The sequence below is a fragment of the Mixophyes fleayi genome, chromosome 3 (genome assembly GCF_038048845.1).
Source record: "Mixophyes fleayi isolate aMixFle1 chromosome 3, aMixFle1.hap1, whole genome shotgun sequence".
NCBI classification, from domain to species: Eukaryota; Metazoa; Chordata; class Amphibia; order Anura; family Limnodynastidae; genus Mixophyes; species Mixophyes fleayi.
Window position 1 is genome coordinate 189,674,068 of NC_134404.1, and position 22,598 is coordinate 189,696,665.

The 22,598-nt window shown below is 40.2% G+C and overlaps 1 protein-coding gene across 1 annotated transcript; it reads left to right on the forward strand.

Moving 5' to 3' along the window:
• Nucleotides 1-10,938: 10,938 nt before the first annotated feature.
• SLC60A2 (solute carrier family 60 member 2) lies at nucleotides 10,939-20,003 on the forward strand. Its single transcript, XM_075202928.1, has 4 exons — nucleotides 10,939-11,455; nucleotides 15,267-15,435; nucleotides 16,661-16,777; nucleotides 17,372-20,003. The coding sequence occupies exons 1-4, from the start codon at nucleotides 11,198-11,200 to the stop codon at nucleotides 18,598-18,600; spliced, it is 1,773 nt and encodes a 590-aa protein (XP_075059029.1). The 5' UTR covers nucleotides 10,939-11,197; the 3' UTR covers nucleotides 18,601-20,003.
• The last annotated feature ends 2,595 nt before the right edge of the window (nucleotides 20,004-22,598 follow it).

Below are 22,598 nucleotides of genomic sequence, written 5' to 3' on the forward strand. Positions count from 1 at the left end.
CCCTGGCTGCCATGGGTATGCTGGTGCTTGTAGTTATACAAGTATCAGCATGCCCACACTGTTTATGGCACCCTGACTGGTACTTGTAGTTCCACAAAACAACAAAATGGCGTGTTTATTTTTTACACTTATATTGCAATTTATTACCCTACACCCACCGCCCAGGGGTGTAGGAAGAGCCCTGGTGCTTTCAGCACTGGGCTGGTTATTGTCCCTAAAGCGGGAGCCCGCTCGTTTTTTTCAGTGGACCCTACTCTCTAGGGAATCCAGCCCAGCGCTGAACAGACAGGGGTTGGTTGTCATTATGGCAGGGGTACTGCGTGTTTCCCTGCTAGCTAATCTAAGGATCATGTTACTGGTATTTCACAATAGGATCCAGCTGAAGCTCTGGCTACACTGCATCCCACTCCTGTGAAGCTGCTATGTGCATGTGCATAGCACTTCCTTCATTTGCCAGCAGTGTTAGGCTGGCAGTGAATAGCAAAAAATCATTGCAGAGGAAAAGGATCTTCGCCAGGGCTCCCAGAGCAGCCCTGGCATGGTAAATTATAGCGGTGTTTCATTATGCAAAATATATGTGATGTTAAATACTTTCGTGTCAAAAAGACAAAAGTATTATAGGAGTGATACCTTTATTGGCAAACCAAAAAAATTATTATTATATTTGCTAGCTTTCAGAACACAGAGGCCCTTTCATCAGGCAACTTTACAACATCACATAGTTTTGGCCATTATTTATACTAAAGGGTAAAGTTTTCTGGTGCGTCTGTTACCTATGTTTTTTGTAAGGTATACTAAGAGCTTATATTCCAGTGCTATGAATGTCTCACAACAACAACTCATACATATTCAAAATACTTATACGCTAACCTAGTGAGAAAAAGAGAAAAGTTTATGGGGCATTTCTTTATAATAGTGATGGTCACCAAGTGTACCTAGGGTCACACGTAGCCCTCTGAGCCTTCACCTGCGGCGTCCAGCTTCTTGTTTTACTGTCAGATTTGTTTGAACTTTCACCACTTTTTTACAATGCCTAGTGATGTTTTATTACAGACAGGTGTCTCTTTCTTCTTGTATTGTTTTTGGAGGAGGGGTGTGTGGCTTAGAAGCCTGAAGTGGCAGGACGTGGTCTACTTGAGCTCCTGGAAGAGGAAGCTAATAACCTCCATTTTGCAGCTCTGACAGCAGCACCTCCACAGCAAAAACAGCTTTAAGAACTCCCTTAGGTGTGAAGAGAGCAATCCTTATTTACTCGGTTTGCTTTTCAAGGATATTGACAACTCCCGCAGTGGTGAGGCTTTGCTCTGTGCCGTACCGTATCTTCCCTATTACTATCTACCACCCGCACAGAGCGCAGGTCTTCTAGGGAAGGAAGGGGAAAGAGAGCGTAGGAGAGTGTCTGGACTGAAATTTGGCACAAGACGCCCACCATCTTGTCTTCTCCTACTACTCTGATGATGGACAAAATGTTGAGGTACAGAGTCTTCCCACAGTACTTAAACACTTACCTTGGAACAACCTTATTGCTTTCAACAAAATGAACAATTAATCTGTATATTCAAAACTGTAGAGATATATTTTGTATAAGACTGTACACCCCTACACTTATTACAATACTAAAGTGCCAGCATCTCATTCTCATTGCTGGATAGCATTTGATCCAAACTGCAACAGCTAATTTATTCATATTATAACTTTATTCTACTTATTGATAATTCTGTCAAAGTCATAATCATCCATTTCATTCTGAGGCCACTCTTACACATCTTACATCACACTGCCACCTACAGGGTCCAGACAGATTGACAGTAGTTTGTGTGTGCTAATATTGTTTGGCCGGTTAAACAAACTGTGACTTCTCACTATCACTTCTAAGTATGTGAAAATTAACCATATATGGCCCCTAAGTATCGACCCCAGTGTACAATAGCAGTGTGAATAAACCACCTTACAACCAAACATGGATACATTTGTAATCTCTCCTAACCCTATAAAGTCACAACAAATCAAAACTGACAGACATCGAGGAACCCATTCCTCCAGTGCCATGAAGAAACCTTCTAATGCAGATTCTAAAGCCAATATGTCCACTGAACATACAGACCCTACATTGACATGCTGGTCACCAGTCTAATAGTAATGTTACACCAATCTCATATAATGAGGTAGTTAGAGCAATCAAGGAAACAATGGAACCACATGCTATAAAAGAACTCAAAGACTAAACCTTTCAGACTACCAAACAAGACACCATAAAATCTGCAAGATATTTACAATCTAAAACAACAATCTGCATCAATGCATAAGGTACAAAAACAAATGCCAAGTTAAATCAATGATTTGGGGAACAGATCTATGGGGAAGGCTGTTATAGGTGAAGATCTCTACCAGTCTGGTTCTAGTAGCTCATCTAAACGAGCTGTTAGTCATAACAATAGATATCTAGATTCTCAGTTACTTATAGGTGGAGACTTCAACTTTGTCACCACACAACAATTAGACCAGCAAAATTCATCCACAGGACAACCACGCCAATATAATGTAGGTATACAATACTTCTCTAACAGCATATTGTGGACATTTGGAGACTACGGCACCCAGTAGACCTATAATACACATATTTATGGCCAATACATGACACCTTTTCTAGAATAGACTATTTTTTAATTTCTAAAGCACTAGTTGCCAAAACAATTAAAGCAGAAATTGAACCTGCAAGTCTTTCTGACCACACCACAATCTGAATAAAATTAAAAACTGCAAATAAAACAGGAAGACGTAGACACTGGAGATTTCCCACCGTTTTGGCCTCCTCAAAAAGTTCAAAACTATGCTGGAAACTGCCTGGGCTATGTTATGTACACAATAACTCAGAACATTTAACTAACTCGATCTTATACTGGCAGGCGGCAAAGATGTATCTCAGAGGGGAAATCATATAATTCTCTAATAAATTCAATACAGACTAATCCAAGATGTACTAGACAACACAAGAGCGCACCAAGGCCTACTAATCTGTGGGGGAAAAACGACATCTGCTAATGAATCCAAATATAATTAAATAAAAGTTAACTTTGACAATATAGGCACACAAATAGGGAATAAACATATTAAAAATGTTAGGTTTCTATTCTATAAGCATGATAATAAAGCAGGACATTTACTCACCAACTTATTACAAGGAAATAAGACCAATTCATGTATCACATCTTTACGTGATAATACAGGCTCCCTACAGTACATCGGAGATGATATAACAAGCATTAACATATAACAGAAGAGCCACTAAACAATAAAAATAAATGTTTTGGGATTATATTCAATTACCACAAATCAACAGATATCCATACTCCTACAACCATTTACAGAGGAAGAAATCACCTTGGTTAAAAGAAATTTGAAACCCATGAAATCCCCAGGCCCAGATGACCTTTTTTTCTAAATACTGCAACTCTTGATTATGAAACCATTGAAAAACTTTTTCAATACAATTATTACAGAAAATACACCGCCTGCACAAGTCCTACCAAAGACAGGGAGGGATGCAGAATTACTGGCTTCTTATAGACCTTTTTCACTCTTAAAAACCAATTACAAAATAGTCCCAAAGATCCTTGCAGATACTCCCCCGAATCATAAACAAAGATCAATCTGGCATCAAATAGGGTATAAACTCTCTAATATATAAAAGGTTCTAGCTTTGTGGTTCAGTCTTTAAAGGGATCCAGTGGATATGATCCCAATATTTTACTTTCACTGCCTTTGATAAGGTGGTATGGGATCATCTGTACGAGACACTTCGTAGATTTGGATTCCTAACACAATACATCCAAATAATAACAACTTTATAGATTAACCCTTCAACACAAGTCATGGAAAATGGATATATTTTACCTCCTTTTCACATACAGAGAGGAACAAATCAGGGGTCTCCCCTATCATTTAATATTTTTCATCATCTTAAAACCACTATCCATAGTCCTAAGATAGAACCAATTATACACAGGAATTCATATTGGCAATATAGAAACAAAACCGTCTTTTGTTCGTGGACAACATTCTACTTTTTATATCTAAAACCGTCAAAAACCATGAAAATTCTAACACTTTTTAGCACATTTCCGGGATACAAATTGAAAATAAAAATGAAGTTCTCCCATTAACTAACCCAACTGATATATCCCACTTCCCATAATTTGCAAACCACTTTCAAACAGCCAAAGGTACTCTGAAATATCTTGGAATATTTATACCTTCTAAACTAGGTAAATTATATTAACCAAACTTTACCCCAATTATAAACAAAACTGCCACACAATTGACTAATTGCAAACACCTGAAACTTTCTGTATTGGGAAAAGTGGCAGTAATAAAAAACCGTTATGCACAGCTCCCAACATTCAGAATCCTGAAAGCGGGACAAAAGCCTAAAATAGCAAGCAATAGACTACCCCTACAAAAAAACCAAGAAGGACTTCTCTGCTATAATGGTGTTTTCCTGTTCAGCCAATGTTTCAGTACATGTTGGATTTGGATTGGTTCTTGTAATAAGAACACTTTAGTAATAAAGCTAGAGGAGGAACTCTTCACTCCGTCTTACCCTACAACTCTTCTACACCTACCAAAAAGAAGTATACCACCCAAAGTGTTCGAAATTGTACAGTATATGTGAAAAAAAGGAAAATATACATAGCATAATACTGTTAGAATACATGTTGTGGAATCTTCATTCAAGTGAATTTGTGATGCAAAACTCATCTAGGTGAGTTTCCCATGACCCTATTCCCCAGTGGGAATCCACTTACTAGATACAAATAAAAAGTGCGCCTTATGAGACTGTCTTTATTCTTTTTTTTTTTCCAGGTGATTAGAAAAATCTTCCTTCACCACAAATCACCCTCTTGTAATTATACTTACTAACTGCAAAAAGAGATCAGGCGTTGTATCTCAAATTGTTGCCTGTCTTTTTTTGCAAATCCCCTGATGACACCATCCTCTGATGTATTCTTCCCATATGTATCAATAAATCATATATGGAAGAAAAGGAATATTTCTAGTGATATTTTTTAAATATACTGTAATAAATTAGATATAAAACATAAACATAAATCCCAAGGTACAGTTAGGTGTAAATAACTTCCTAACAGATGGAGAATATGACAAGCATAATATTAAACATTGAAGCTTCCAGGAATGCAGCAATGTTTCTCCTCCAGATATTATTTCAGGTAGGAATATTCTTGTGCCCATGGAAAGAAAGGAGAGCCCTCTTCAGCCAACGCGTTTCAACTCTTAGGGGCATAGTCAATTGATGGCGGGATCGCCAAATATCCCGCGCTCAAAAAATATTACCGTTAATACGGTAATCCTGCGCGTAAAAAATGTTAATACGGTAATTTACTCGCTGGATTTCAGCTCGCAGCAAATCCAGCGAGATATTACCGTATTAACGGTAGTATTTTTGGAACGCAGGATTTTCGGCGATCCCGCCGTCGATTAAATATGCCCCTTAGGTTGAATCTTTTTCAAGGATAATGCTTATTCAGTAATTCACTTCCTTTTATACTGTGATATGCAGGTCCAAGTTAAAAAGTTTCTTTGTTTCTAATTTGTCCATACATATATAAAATCCATCTACACTAAATTGATCTTAAATATAACATGTATTTTCAGTACTAAACATGTAATTTTTAGTTGCTAAACTTAAGTTGTCAAACAGAGATATGAAACACATATAAGGGGGTAATTCAATTCCCCCCAGAATACTGCCACAGTAAACCTATTACCACTAAGACGGTAATTTTCACACAGATTTCTGTTTGTGGCTCAGGGAGCCGCGAGCAAAAAGCTGGCATTGGGATTACCAGTAATTATGTGCACTATTACCGTAATATCAGTAATAGACGCACTATTACCGTAATATCAGTAATAGTGTGCAGCCGCTTTACTTTTTACAGTAGCGCGGCCAATGGAATTCCCCCCATAACGTTTTCTCACTTCCAGTTTTGCAAACCACATCGCTATGAATTATTTTTTCTAAAAACACCTTATGGACCACACAGGTAAAGAATATTACTTTTAAATGTAGAGGAAAAACGTTTAACCCCTAAAACTAGATTTTTGGCTAAAATACATGGATTAGAAAAACGGACATGATTACCATGTTCCACTAACATAATAAGTTTAGCAATTAAAATTACATGTTTTGTATTAAAAATATTTTTTAAAAAAACTGCACTTTTATTAAAGACAAAACCCATCTGGTTTTATCTTTAATAAAATTGCCGTTTGAAGAAAATGACTTCAAATCGCCAGGAATCGGCGGTTCTACGGAACTGCTGCTGCATAGAAAATATATCCCTAATACCCCTTTCATACTGCACCAAAATCCCGGATTTTTGCCGGGGCGAGCTCAAACGACCCGGGTCTTGGTGCAGTATGAATGGTACAAGTCAAAAATCCCGGGTCTAAAAACCCGGGATTTATCGAGGGGTAATTCCCGGGTCGGACCCGGGTTGCCTGCACTATGAATGGTGCAACCCGGGTTTTTCAACCCGGGTTGCACAGAAAACAAGCTGATTGGCTGTCTGCCTGTCTCTGGAGGATGATGTCATCGATGGGAGCCCGTGGAAGATTCAAGAAGGAGTTTAGGAGAAATGGTGGATGGTGGAGTGCAGATCAAACTTTTGCATCATCTTTATGCGTCAAAAAACCAGTCACCTTTCAATGACATCACCATTTTTCAGCCAATGAAAACTGCTCTGGTGATGACTCCCACAAATTGCCAGGGCACAGACTTGTGCAGTATGAATAGGGTCAACCCGGGAAATTACCGGGTCCGAGGTGCAGTATGAATGGTGTTTCTGAGCTGGGACGCTCCGAGCCCCGGCAAAAACCTGACTTGAAACACCCGGGATATTGCCGGGGCGGCAGTATGAAAGCGGTATCACACTGCCGCAAAAACCCGGGTTTTTGCAGGGGCGAGCTCCGACAACCCGGGTCGAGGCTGAGTGTGAAAGGGGGTCAGTGCAAAATTCCGGGTCTAGTTACCCGGGACTTTTGCAGGGTTATTCCGGTGTCAGTCCCAGGTCGCCTGCAGTGTGAACGGTACGACCACGTTTTTTTTTAACCCGGATCTCACTGAACACCAATGAAAAGTAAAAAAAAAACAAAAAAAAAACATTATCACAAGAGGAGCCAATCAGAGCTCCTCTTGTGATGTTGCCAGGGAGAGACGGAAAGACCCGTGTTCAGCATGAACACAGTCTAACCAAGAACTTACCGGGTTCAAAGTGCAGTGTGAACGGGGTCTCTGAGCTGGGATGCTCTGTGACATGGCAAAAACCCAGCTTCAAAAACCTGGAAAATTGCAGGGGTAGCAATGTGAAAGTGGTATTGGTCAGTCAGATTTCCCTGGTCCAGTGCCCCCTCCTAGTGGAGCAACAGGAAATGCAAGCTGAAACAGTGTTTTCCCAGGCAGGGCCTGATTAAGGGTCACAGCCGCCCTAGTCTACTACACCAGTTGCCGCACCCCCCCAACCAGTGCGTGTGTAATATATATATATTATGCTCTCTATATACTAACATCTACCAACCCCAACTATCTAGTATTTAGCATTCTAGTCACCGCCACAAAATACAGAGATCATGCCCCCCACCAGAAGGTTTTTGACCCGCACCATCCATTTCATCAACCACCCACTCATTTGCTCATCCCCCTCAGTCACTTCATTAACCCCCCCCCAGTCAAATCATTAAACCCCCCCAGTGAAATCATTAACCTCCCCTAGCTACTTCCATACCCCCCCAGCTACTTTCTAAACTCCCCTTCCCTCAACCATCAAGCATTTTCCAGTTAATTACCCTCCCCTCTGATATTTAACAAATAGAACTTACCTTAAAGTCTTCTGCTCCTCTTCTCTCTGGCACTTCTGTTTTCTTGACAGGCAGCTAACAGCACACCCCATGCTGTTAGCTGTCCTATCAGAGCAGCAAGTGTGGTCATGTGATCATCTCACATGACCACACTAAGCTTAGCACCACAGCTGCACTGACAGGGCAGCTAACAGCATCGGTTTTGCTGTTAGCTGCCTCCATCAGTGTAATTGAATACATTGACAGCTGGGACCACCTCCTCAAGACCAGGGGCGGCCGATCACAGAGGAGGCAGCGCCAGACATTTTACGTAGTAAAATTTATTTATTTTTTAAAAAAGCTTGCTAATTGTGCCGGCGCCTCGCCCCCTAGGGACCCAGCGCCCCAGGCTGCAGCCTGATCAGTTAATTGTTGATCAGGCCCTGTTCCCAGGGCTCCTACATTTCAGGTACAATGGGGCCTATTTATCAAAGACATTGAAATCCCCGATAGCCATATATTAAAGTAGCTTCTTAATTTATGACTAGGGCATCGCAGCAGATATTGGCGATGCCCTGTCACTTTGAACGCAAAAGCAGTCCCTATAGGTTTCGAAGGGGACTGTTATTTTGCACCATTTAACAAGTTGCGAAAATCACAGCTGAAGCAGACATTAGCCATTGAATCCTAAGAGTAGAGCATTACGGTAGAGGGATCCTCATCGCAACTTACCTGCTCTCCCCACTGGTCACTATTGCAAAGGTGGTCACTTTGCGATAGTCACCATAGAGGACAGAGGAGACAGATCTTCACAGGAACAGCAGTTTTTCGTGACTGATGATTCTAGTAAAGAATTTTAATAATTAGTCGCAATATTTCAATCTTTGGGGCACATTTATCAATATTCACATAAAGTGAAAAGTAGTTTTCAATCCTTATCGCAATGATAAGGATTGAACCATTTCTCACATTTATGTACAACCCTGCACAGAAACAGCAGTTCCGAAAAACTGCTGTTTCTGTGATGTGAAAAAACATACTTACCCCCCTCTTCAGAAGCGCTGTCTCCGAGTCTTCTCCTCCTTCTTTTCATTCTTCAATTGCGCATGTCCCATTCCAAGAACTGCACATGCGCACAAAGATCCCCTCTCTGTCTTTGCAGAGAGAGAGCGTTGATTGACAGGGAGGGATCATGTGATCCCTCCACACATGCGCTGTCCAGCTCTGCTCTTCGGAGCAGAACTGACAGCATTGGATTTCTTCAATTCTGATAATGTACGCCAGCTACACACAACAAGTTCCCGAAAAAAAGATTTTTTCGGGACTTGTTAGATTGCGGCCAGAGCAGTCACCATACTGTTGTATGGTGACTGCTCGCAAAAACGATAAGGAGTGCAAAGTATCTGCTGCGATGCACCTTTAATAAATTTGAGTAGGAAACATTGTGGACTAATTTACACGGTAAGTGCACTACCGTTATTTCTTAAATATACCCCTTTATCTTTGTGATAAGGATTTAAATGGATCGTGTTGAAAATATGGTGGTTAGTAAATATGCCTCTATAGCACCTGCAAATCCTTTCTGATCGCCACTGTAAGATATCTGCAGAGGGAGGAGAGTGTATGAGCAGGATACACAACCTCTCAACAGCTTCACAAAGCCCCCAGATTATGGGGCACATTTATCATTATTCGGCAAAAGTGAGAAATAGTTATCAATCCTTATCGCAAGGATAAGGATTGAACTATTTCTCACATTTATTAAAAAGGGAACACAGAAACAGCAGTTCCGAAAAACTGCTGTTTCTGTGATAGAAAAAAATCACACTTACCTCCCTCTTCGGACGCGCTGTCTCGGGATCTCCTCTTCTTCCTTCAATTGCGCACTCTGTCTCTGCAACTATCGTTGCAGAGAGAGCGCGCTGAGTGACAGGGAGGGATCATGTGATCCCTCCACACATGCGCTGTCCAGCTCTGCTCGTCGAAGCAGAGCTGACAGCAGTGGATTTCTGCAATTCCATGATATGCGATGCACCTTTAATAAATTTGCGGAGGGCACATCGGGACTTTAATTCCACGGTAAGTGCACAATAGTGCACTACTGTGATTTGTTAAATATGCCCCTATGTGTGTTTTCCCTAAGGATCCATTGAGAGCCTGGGTAGGCCGAGTTCTTTTTCCACCGTACCTGTGCAAATACAGTAACCCTAAGGAAAACAATATTTCTGTTTAAAATATACTTATTTGTCTTTCTGTTCTGCAGTTCCAAGTTTTGCCTATTATGTCTCCAGCGTGTTTAAGTGACTTTTAGAATTTGAAAATATCAGGAAAGTTCTTAAAAAGAAAAAAAATATATATTTTTTCAGTCAAACTTGTCAAATAAAGCTCCCCTAATTTATTTTTTGGGCTTACTTGACGTTCATATGCTGTACAACATGATAAACCTCATAGAAATGAAACTACAACTCGCATACATAGATATACGGGTGTAAGTGTCCCCTGTCCTGTGGTGGCACTGGCACGGCTAAGGGCTGAGTGGAGACCCCTGTCCTGTGGTGCACGGCTGAGGGCTGTGTGGAGACCCCTGTCCTGTGGTGCACGGCTGATGGCTGTGTGGAGACCCCTGTCCTGTGGTGCACGGCTAAGGGCTGTGTGGAGACCCCTGTCCTGTGGTGCACGGCTGATGGCTGTGTGGAGACCCCTGTCCTGTGGTGACACGGCTAAGGGCTGTGTGGAGACCCCTGTCCTGTGGTGCACGGCTGATGGCTGTGTGGAGACCCCTGTCCTGTGGTGCACGGCTGAGGGCTGTGTGGAGACCCCTGTCCTGTGGTGCACGGCTAAGGGCTGTGTGGAGACCCCTGTCCTGTGGTGACACGGCTGAGGGCTGTGTGGAGACCCCTGTCCTGTGGTGCACGGCTGAGGGCTGTATGTGGAGACCCCTGTGCTGTGGTGACACGGCTGAGGGCTGTGTGGAGACCCCTGTCCTGTGGTGCACGGCTGAGGGCTGTATGTGGAGACCCCTGTGCTGTGGTGACACGGCTGAGGGCTGTGTGGAGACCCCTGTCCTGTGGTGACACTGACACGGCTAAGGGCTGTGTGGAGGAATGGTCTGGCCCGGTGTGGAGGAGGATGAGAGCAGGTGCCGGCTGTCACACCTCAGTACACGGGGATCGCAGACAGGAGATGCGGAGTAAGGGGGCCGGCTCTCCCGCTCCTCCCACGCAGGTCTACCCGGCTTGTCACTGTTCGTTTGGGGATACATCCGGGTTGTTCCCGGTAAGAGGAAGCCGGAGCCGGATTCTCTGGCAGACATGAGGCCGCGTCGCTGAGTCACACAGGAGACATGGCGGGGAATGGCAAGAAGAAGCGGGTGCGTTTTGCACAAGCCAAGGACGACGACGATGAAGAAGAAGATATGTTGTTCGAGAAGCGACCGGCCAGCCCGGGAGCCAACCTGGAGGAGGAGGGTGGGGGCCGCAGGAGGTTAACGACGGACGAAGTGCGGCTGGTGCCCGACGGCCTGAGAGTGAGAACCGACGACCAGAGCGGGCGGCTGAGGTGCTGTGTGACCAGCGTTATGTGTGCCGGCTTCCTGGGGCTGGTAAGAGGAAGTGGGGCTGTCAGATGCTGCTCTCTGCCCGGCTACTACCGCTGTAGTATCTAGATTCTTGTAAATTATAACACAGTATATAACTAAGTAGTTGTTTGTTTTCTCTTTTTTTCTTTTTCTTTTTTTTGCACGGTATTGGTTGTAATACTCAGGAGTATCATGATTGCCAGGAAAGTTATTTCTTTTCATTTGTGCCTTTGTGCCACATATATAATTATTAATAGTAGTGCCACTATGTATTGCTGTCACTATGCATTGCTATTTGGGCACATAACTAGTTAATATTATTACTCTTTTTGAGTGTGAATAAAACAAGATTGCTATTAAACTTGCTTTCACTCACTCATGTTTATATTCATGAATATGGTAAAAGTGTATGCTGTCCTTGCAAAAGCAACTTCTGTAGATTATAATACCACTTCCTGGATATGTGAAGGGAAGAGGGTAAAACTCGGATCGAGAGCCGCAACTTCAAATTCTAGCGCCTGGGGAGAGAAAGACAAATGTCGTTCCTCTAGCCCTCAATTTTAACCAAATTAACCTAAAATATTCCTAAATTGCGCCCCCCTTCAGTGTTGCGCCCTGGGCGGTCGCCCCTGTCGCAAAGCCCTAGTTACGGCCCTGCTTGGATCCATATAAAGGAACCTATTTATCAAGCCTTAAACCATGCGGAAACGTGTTAAAATTAAAGAAGCTTCTAAAAGCTTCACTTGCCATCAATTTCACAATATTATCAAATGGACTCAAATATATAAGATGGGAATGTGGGTTCAAAATACAAGACCAAATTCTATAGCAGAAACATCAAATAGGATTACGTCAGGGCTAAAAAAAAATTCAAAGGAACCTGGTAGTCAATGCACCTACAAACTTACAGCTGGTCCCCATGTTTTATGAGCCATATTTATTAATGTGAATGAATGCACATCTTCTTTAACTACATAAAAGATCCTGCTGGTGCTTAGGTTTTTTCCATGAACACTTATATTTATGGCCTTGTGAACATTAAATGAGGCAGGGGAAAAAGGAATGTAACACCTTTATTAATAAGATAATTGGGGTTTTAAAGTAGACTCACAGTACAAGTAAACACCCAAATTACTATTTTTATATGAAATGGAAGGTAAATTATTATTTTTTTAACTTTAATTCCTTCTCTGTTAAACAGTAGCGATATTTTCAAAATGTGTGCTGATATAGGACAAAGGGCAAGAATGGCAAAGCATAGCACATCAGTTATACTTTTAACATTCACTGGTCATGCCACTAAAAAAATGTATACTTCTGTCATCATAATGTCTGCAAATGTATCGGTCAGACTTAGTTTTTTGTAGTGCACTAGGTTTTTTTGTTTTTTTGTTCAAGCATTTTATTTTGCTTGGTAATATAAACTTTTATATATAAATTGTCACCTAGAGCATTATAGCTCCATCCCGTCCCCGGAGGCCCAGGGACTGCTCAACGCAGCTGTTTTTTTTTCCCTATGGCTCCATTATTCTCACAGTGCTAATATTTAGAGGGGAGTGTGAACAGGAGGACAAATGAGAGATCACAATTATGGACATTAAGGTTTCTGATTGGTTCTCATACACCCGTTCTGCATTCGCTTTACAGTGGTGAGTAAAAATATTCAGTACTTCATGTGGTAGTGCAGCTTTAGTAAACAGAATTTGGTTTACTAGCTCTTTAGGTGAGTTTCATTTATCATGGAAATAATGTGTGGCTTATAAGAAAATCCATGTGTGGGGAGGGGGTTAGGGGGGCTTTGCCGTGTGAAATTCACAGCAAAAGAATGAGCTTTGTTGTGGCTGGATCACTTATAAATAACTTATTTGTGGGTGGATCATATAGAAATAACTTATTGTAGATATTTATTTTAATTAGGAGTGCAGTGAACCTATGTGTATCATTGCAAATGTACTTATCTTTTATATTGGTATGTGTGGAAATGTATTGGCTTCTGAGATAGTATATCATGTTTGGGTTTTGCAAATATCTGGAGACAGGTAATCTCATGTTAGACCTTTTCATCGCTGAGTGACCAAAACGTAAATTGAGCCTGAAAGACAGAAGGAGGTAATTATACTTGCTGGTAGACTCTCTATGCAAGTGATCACAGATAAATGTGAATTTTGCAAGTCATATTGTGTTCAAAGCAAGATAAGGGAATTGTTATATCCTGATGGTAAACATTTAATAGAAAACCTCAGATGTAGTGGTGCCACTAGCAGCAATGTAAGAAGGTGTTAAACCCCTCAAGGCTGATTTATGTGCAGGCTGCATGAAGCATCTGGATTGGTTAAAGGGGCAGGAGGCTGGATTGCCTCCTGCCAGGGTATCCGTGTAAATCTGTATAAAAAGCACACTGTTTGATCATGTAGTATGTATTATTATACCTTCTGTACTTTCTGGATATCGCTAGTACTTCAAACCAGTGTGTAGCTGTCCTTTTTAGGACTTCCTGAGCTAATAAATATCACTGTTTAAGGAACCTGCTTTGATGCCTACTTACCAGCTGTAATTTCTGTGACCTACAGATTAGACACAATCTAATCCGTTATGTGGGTTGTCCTAAGGTTGGAAGCCAGCGCCTTGTACCACCGCTCTGCCCGCTACCCTGCAGCTCTGGCCAGTGTGATAGGCCAGGGGGAACCATCCACAGCAACTCTGATCTAGCAAGAGGTCATGTGTACCAGCACTAGCACCGAGAGTTACCTAGAAGGACGTGGTTCTAGGTGCCGCTAAGGAGCCTAGTGGTGGCAGCAGCAAAAGCCAATCCTACTGCGGTTAGAGGGTGCATTTGGGATAAAAGAAAATGGAACGGTGGCAAGGCAAGCTCAACTGGTCCCTAGCAACACACAGAGTGGGTGGCATAGGAGTCCCATCCTGTCACACTTGTTTTATCTTGGCTTGATAGAATCCAGATTTTTTTTTAGCTATACAAATGCAGCATTCTGAAGCTGTGAAACCTTCCTGTATGAAGATAGATTATTAATAAGTTGACACTGTTACCCTGGTTGAATCCCACTTAAGTGGTTGTTTACCCAAGCTCTTCATGTATTTTAGATCTATTCTCTTGTAAAGACAGGTGAATTGAGGAGAGACAGATATACACATATGACTTCATTTAGAGTAGGCTGCAATTTTGCAGCTTGAACATAGGTGAACCTTAATGGCCACAAAATTGTGGCCCTACATGTGTATTTTTAGTTGCTTGTATTTTCGGAGCTATAGCTTTGGCTGGTTTCTACTGAAACATGTGGACAACAAACACGGGGTTGCTGCAGAAATGGCAACCAGCACTAGGCTACGCACAACCTGCAAAACACAGGGTAGTATTTTCTTAAAAAAAAAAAAAAAAAAAAGATAGTAGATTAATTCATAGGCAGTTACAACTGTATGCATATGTGCAAAGTATAAAGTCCACCTTTTGATTTTTGTGCGGAGGACAGGTAAATGTGCAAGATAGGTTCTATAGTCTTTGGTTAGATTGTATCTAACTTAGTACCTTTTTGGAAGTCTCAATTTTCAGTCAGCTGGGCATACGTAGTTCTTCTCTGGTATATGATGTTGAAGTGGATACTGTACCCCATACTCCTAGCCTACTGAAGATCGAGGGAGAAAAAAACCTAAATAAAACATTTTAAAAATGACATGTTAGATACACTCACTAGCAGATTGTATCTGATAGCATAAAGGTTATATTTGCAAATTACGCTATATCTGTCTATTTTGCACATTTAAATTTCCTCTTTTCCTTTACCTATAAAACTGTGTTACGGACATTTCTTCCCTCTTTTAGGGAATGGCCATTTCTGTATTAGGACCGACTTTCCCTGATTTAGCTGATAATGTAGAAAGCACTGTTGGAAACATTTCCTACATTTTCGTGGGACGTTCCTTAGGATACCTCGTTGGCTCCGTCTTGGGAGGTGTTCTTTTTGAGCGCATGAATCAGCACCTTCTCTTGGGTATGTAGCAAATATTTTACTGCAAGTATGGTGTGTCTTATTTCTTCTTATATACGCATATCTTTTTCACTGTATAGCACTAGTGTATTTATCTTTATCTAGGATAAGCTATTTGGCAAAAAAATGCTATCTCCAAATTAAATGACCATTTTCTTTCGGCAATTTAGTTCATTTGAGCCTTATGTAGTGCACCCTTTTTAACAAGCACTGAAAAATATCAGTTATGGCTTTCTATATTTGTGTCTCCAAGAATGACACACAATATCATTACGTCAATGGTAGGTGTCTTCTTAATAATTTATGGCACTGTTTACAGTGTTAGCATTAAGGTGCACACACACTGCTGTATTGCATCCTGTTTAATTGGTCTGATATTGCTGCATGTATGGGCCAAAAATTACCTTGATCCCTGATTATCTTTTCGTAATCAAGAGGATCATTATCTGGCATGGCGGAAAATGCAGTTGGAAGATGGCTACATATAACCACACACACACACAAGCTGACGGATACGGGCTATTTTTCAAATGCACAACAGAGACTGAAGAGATCTGGCTACTCACCCATTTCTTGTCACATGTGGCCACCCAAGTGTTTGGTCAAATTGAATGATAAACCTGTAATCCTGTCTTTATTTAGGTCCTCTTCATTTACAAGAGTCAGATATTACTCAACAGCACCTGAACTTTGAATAGTTAAATAACTGATAGCTCTAGGAGGGATTGTTGCTTGGCACTATGGGCCTGATTCATTAAGGAAAGTAGAGCAAAAACAATGAGTAACTTTGAACCTTGGTAAAACCATGTTGCATTGGAGGGGGAACTAAATTTAAAATATGACAGCAGATTTATAGCTGGGATAAGGAATGTCCTAGATCAAGTTTAAATATCAGTGTACAAATAAAGCAATCAAGTATTTGTGTGCTACATGAAAAAACAGCCAGTATTTAACTTATGTGCAAAATAATAAACTAAGTTTCACCCCTTGTATTTTAACATCGCTTGTCCAGGAGAAAAATTACTCCTATTTTTTGCGTTACTTTTCTTAATGAATCAGGCCCTATCTGTTCATGTATTACCTGTGATTTCTCCTTCCTGTTCCTGTGTTGTGCTTCCTGTTAATCTGTTTGGCTATGTTATAAATTCTCCTTTACACTATAGAGCCCATCTAGGAGATATGGATTGAACAAATTCTTATGACTTACTCTCTTACTTTGTTTTAACAGGAATATCAATGCTGGCGACCTGTGCAGGCCTTGGTGTTTTACCATGGTGTAAAAAGGCCATACTTTTAACTGGAGTAATGTGTATTGTGGGCATGTCAATGGGATTCCTAGACACTGGTAAGCACTCTGCATCGTGTAAGTTCCGTAAAAGAATATGTATAGTCAAAATGCAATAAAGTTAAAAAAAAAATAATTTCTTTTGCAAAATTAGAATTTTAAATTTCACTGTTGATTTAAAGTCAGACTGCATATGTAAATTCACACTGCATTATGAAGAATATTGGTTCATTCAAAATTATTTCCTCCATGTTTTTTGTTTTTTGTTTTTTTTGTAAATCAATCCTATGGATGCTATTTAATTGGTATTTACATAATAGAATCAAGGGCGTGTATGAACATGTGATTTTCCCCTCTCATATGCAAAATGGGGAAATAACCTCAGTATTGCTCTCACAACTGTTTACTGACCTGTTTTGCTAGTGACATCTAGTTGAGACCAAGGGCTAGATTTACTAAGCTGTGGGTTTGAAAAAGTGGGGATGTTCCTATAGCAACCAGTCAGATTCTAGCTTTCATTCATTTATTGCTTTCTACAAAATGACAGCTAGAATCTGGTTGCTATAGGCAACATCCCTACTTTTTCAAACCCGCATCTTAGTAAATCTAGCCCCAAGTGTTGTTTGTAATTGTATGTTTCTTCCTAATCCTCAGGTGGAAATGTTGTTATTCTGAACACCTGGGGAGATGAGGCTGGACCACACATCCAAGCACTGCACTTCAGTTTTGCCCTGGGGGCTGTTCTAGCTCCAATCTTGGCAAAACTAATCCCGGAAATTCTGCCCCTGGATAACCTTCACTTCAAAGATGTCCAACCTGTATTGAATGAGAACAATACGTTGGAGGAAAAGCTTATTCTGCCTCTTGGAATAAAAAAGTCCATGTTATCCTATATTGTTATTGCAACATACATTTTGCTAGTCTCTTTATTTTTATTTATTTTATATAGTAAAAGCCGGGCAAACCAATCAGTCATCAAGAGTTCAGAAGAGAAGGCACAGACAGCCAAATACCACAATACTCTTATGTTTCTTCTTTTTTTGTTTTTTTTCTGCTATGTTGGGGCAGAAGTTGCCTATGGTTCATACATATTTACCTATGCCATCACTACTGCACAGATGGACCATGATGAGGCAGCTGGACTGAACTCTATATTTTGGGGAGTGTTTGCTGCAGTTCGAGGTTTGGCCATCTGTTTTGCAACATGTTTGTATCCTGGCACCATGCTGCTGCTTAGTATGATTGGCTGCACAGTATCGTCTTTGTGTTTGCTACTTTTTTATACCAACCGCATTGTGCTTTGGGTTGGAAGTGCACTCTACGGAGCCTCAATGGCTACTACATTTCCCAGTGGATTTTCCTGGGCACAGCAATACACAACCATAGGAGGGACGTCTGCCTCTTTATTTGTAATTGGGGCAGCTCTTGGGGAAATGGCTATTCCTGCTTCTGTAGGTTACCTTCAGGGGGTGTTTCTGACTCACCCAGTACTTATGTACACCATCCTTGCATCCTCTGCATTGACTTCAGTCTTGTTTCCAGTTATGTACAAAGTGGCCAACTCCCCACGAGACAAGACACGATGGGATGGAGCTGAAAGTGAAGACCGAAGAGCTTTACTTTCAAGTTCTGGGATAGAAGAAGAAGAGGAGGAAGAAGAAGAGGACGCTCAGCATTGGAATGAAGCAGATTTTGAAGCAATTGAAATGAATAATCAAATTAAGACTTGTAATAATATGATACTGGAGAACACATCAGAGGTGACTTCCACTGCAGATGTCAGCAGCCTGCCAATCTCCAAAAATGGGACAGCAGGTGATCAGATGGCTAACAAATCTCCCTCAAAAAAACTTCTCAATTTCGACAGAGAGAAAAATGACTAGAAATTTAACTGCAAATTACTTTGATAAAATTTGCCAGCTAGTCTGATAGTAAAGTGTGTTGCTAAAATTGTCTGAAATGATTTGGCCCTATGTGACAATGAGAGGTGTTATTTCTCTTTGTACAACATGTAAAGCTTAACTGTATGTAAGACAAGCCTGTACAAATACAGGCTTCTGGGTCGATAGGCCAGACTTTCTGGATGCCACTGATTAATAACTGGTGTCTCTCGGTGTTCTTTTACTGACTTTGTTGAACAGTAAAGTAATAGCTGGAATTAATAACATACTGCAGCATAGTCGAAGAGTAGAGTGAAAGGTGAAACGGTGAAGTGAGATGGATTCAGAATAATGTTTTTGGGAAGAACAGGAATAATTTGAGTCTGGAAACTCAAAATAATCATGTCCTAAATATAGAAAATCCTAAAGGACATACACTAAAAATCTAAATCGCTCCTTTTTCAATTTTTTCTTTCTTTGATTTGTATGCTTGGTATTAAAGAGAACCACTCAGTTTTGAGATGATTTGTCATTTACATAGTGCTTGGTGCAATTATATAAGTGTAAGAAGAAAAACAAGCAGTGACTTTTGGAGCAGTCCCACGTACTGTTCTGTCCTTGGTTCAGACACGAATGACACAGGATTGAGCAGCATGATAGATAACTATACTATGCAATAATTATATAATATAAGCAGAGGTAGCAAAAAAAACAAAACATTTTTTTTTTTATTTACACTTGCATACGGCACTATAAACAACAAATTATCTCAAAATGTGTTCTCTTTATTTGACATCTTATCTTGTTGAAATACTGTCTGGAGAATGAATGGCTTTTCGTCCTGGTTCCAGGTGTTTTATGTTAGAAAGCCTGTGACGAGGGGTACTTTGGAATGCCTGATGCAAACGTTAACATGTATTTATTATGCATGTTTTAATGATCATACTGGGTCAGGTTGCTAGCAATTAAGGTCTTGTCCTTGCAGGGAAAGTGTATATGCCTTTTATAATTGCTGTTAACTTGGTTGGGTCAGCTGAGCATTATATGCTGCTACTTCTTTGTAACCATAGCTTGCCATTGGTAATTTGCAATATAGTTTGTGTACAATGTCCACAAGTGACATCTTTATGGTTTTCTTTGCAATTACTAAATGTGAATTTAAGCTGTTTGAATGTCTGTATGATTTCTTGACCTCAAGATGTCACAAATTTCATGTCTACCCATAAAATGAGTTGAGATTGAGTAATCCTGGGATAGTCATGGGGGAACAAACCCGCTAAAATAGTACATGTGGATCTGGACAGAACATGACTGATATATGACCTGTACATTCAGGAGAACTTTGATTCCTGTGTTTTTACTTTTATTTGTTTTCTTGTGTTATAAAATATATTGGTTATCCAGAATTTGAAATATTGTAATTATTTTGATTCTCCAAGGGGGTTGGCGTGTGTGTGTGTGTGTGTGTGTGTGTGTGTGTGTGTGTGTTTAAAAGTGTATTTGTTCCAGTTTTTCACTTTTTATTAAAAAAAAAAACAGTATGTATGTGTTTGCGTGTGTAATTTATAATTATGGCACTCACCATTTAAAACAAAGAGATTGTCCTTTATTTTCAATTCAGCTCCTTTCCATTGTAGTCAATGTTTCGGTCTCATATTCAACCTTTTTCAAGACAGATTTACATAGAGCTGCAGACAAAACAAATAGTCTTTTCCAATAAGTTTGTGTATGTATGTGTATATGTATTATAATTTATTTCGAAAAACATTTTTTGGGGTAATTATAGCTTTGTTTTTTTTTAAGTGAAAAAAAATAGGTGATCCTTCAAGATATATAAAATAAAATGCGTGGGCTGTTATCAAAGAAGTTGTTCCTTTTTATTGTTTGTTTTCTTTAGTAAGCAGGAGCTACAGTACACTGCAAAAAAGTCTGGGGGGGATGTAAACAAAAAACAGACTTTAAAGCATGTTAAGCCCATCAGATTAGTGAGAAACTTCTGTCTCAGATGCAATGGAGGCATAGGAGGGAAAATCTGTATCTGCTCCACTTTTGGTCTTTCTCCTTCTAACCAGTACAATTCTAGTGGGTGTATATGATTAGACCAACAAAATTGTTTTTTTGTTTTTGTTTGTTTGTTGGGTTTATAGCAATTTACATTCCAAAGGTGTGTCCTTATCAGTCTATTATTAATAATAATAATTATTATTATCTTTAATTTATAAGGCTCCACAAAGGGTCCGCAGTGTCGTACATGACATACAGAAAACATTGAGCCATGACACAACATGATACAGAAAGAACAAAAATATATACAGAGATACAGGTAACATGGTAATGCAAATTAAATTATTACTGGGACAATGAGTGAAAATGATGGTAGAAATCAACGAGAAGTAGGCCAAAGCTTAAGTAAACAGGGCTAGGGAAGCAGGCCAAGAGAGTGTGATGAAATAGTATAAGGGATCACACAAGGAAAGAGGGCCCTGCTCCTGAGAGCTTACATCCTAATCATAGTTTCAAAATCCTGGACATGGCCTCCGTTCATATGGTAGCACGCTGTATTGGCTTAGACACGTAACGTTTCATAAAGTACTATGGAACAAGAGACTGTTTAAATATTGAAAGACTTCAGTATTAATAGGTTTGTAAAAAACTCAGAGACATATTACATAGATCATATACATAGGTTTACATATGTTTAAATTTGGCACTGCTAGAGGCATTCATATATTTTAAATGTACCTTTAAAAATGGTGTCATATGTTTGAAACAGATGATGCTGCCATCAGACGGGGGATAAGGACAAGCAGGTACAGAGGTGATCTCTGCCGAAGTTCGGCATAATAAAAGAAAGTCACAACTTTCAGTGGCCATATTTCACCATATGGTCCCCAAGAGACATTCCTTCTCCAGTCTCACACCTAAAGTTTTCTTATTATAATGGTGAACTGTATTACATCTAATATCTGAGTGGCATGAGAAAATATACCATCTTCACTAAGTATCATTAACATAGATACTCCCCTCTGAGACTATCACCAATCTGCAGTTTACCTTGCACTATACATTTGGATGATAATACTTCCCTATAAAATGTAGATAGCTTCAGTCACTCAGTTATGCATTAATTTTATAGATATGATACTACTGTGATCACACCATCAAAAGAAAAGATAACAAGCCTAGCAGTAGAATTGGGGGAAGAGGAGGCTATACAAAACTAATACAAAAAAATGGATACATTTGTCAATACTGCAGTAGCTGCCAACCAGCAGTGCCCTAAACGTGAAGGAAAACATGGGCATGGCTGCCAAGAGGAATTTAGGAACCCGGTACAGTAACTTTCTGGCCCCCCACTCCCTCCAAACATAGTAGAAGGGATATATGCTGAAGAGGGCATGGCCACATAGTGATGGATAGTATGAATTAAAATATTGCTGATCTCAACTACCTGTTATTGCAGCATTCACAACCTGGTACTGGATTCCTGTCTGGATCCTGGAATGTTAGAACCTGTTTGAAAAATGTATAGGTACATGACATATGGAAAGCAGAGCAGTAAGTGAGCACAGAAGATATAGAGAATAAGGAGAGCAGCCTTGTGACTGTCACACAATACAGAGGGAAGATAAAATTACGGCAATAGATCATGAAATCAGGTGGAAAAAATAATTTGGCATGTTGCAGATATATTGTTTTTGTAAAGAAAGTCTGACTTTCAACAGGAATCTTAGCAGAATGTGGCACTGGAAGGTTTTTTTTTCGTCTTTTTTTAACTGGATTTCTAGCCCTATCAATCCATAGTCAAAGGGACAGATTGAGAAAACCTTTAAAGTTACAAGCAGAGAAGATCACTATCACTTTGGTGGAATACAGAAATACAGCTGATCGCACTGTATGCTGCCAATTGCAGCTAAAATGGATTATATCCTTCACATCCCACAATGCTATATACACACACACACACACACACACACACACACACACACACTACCATATAC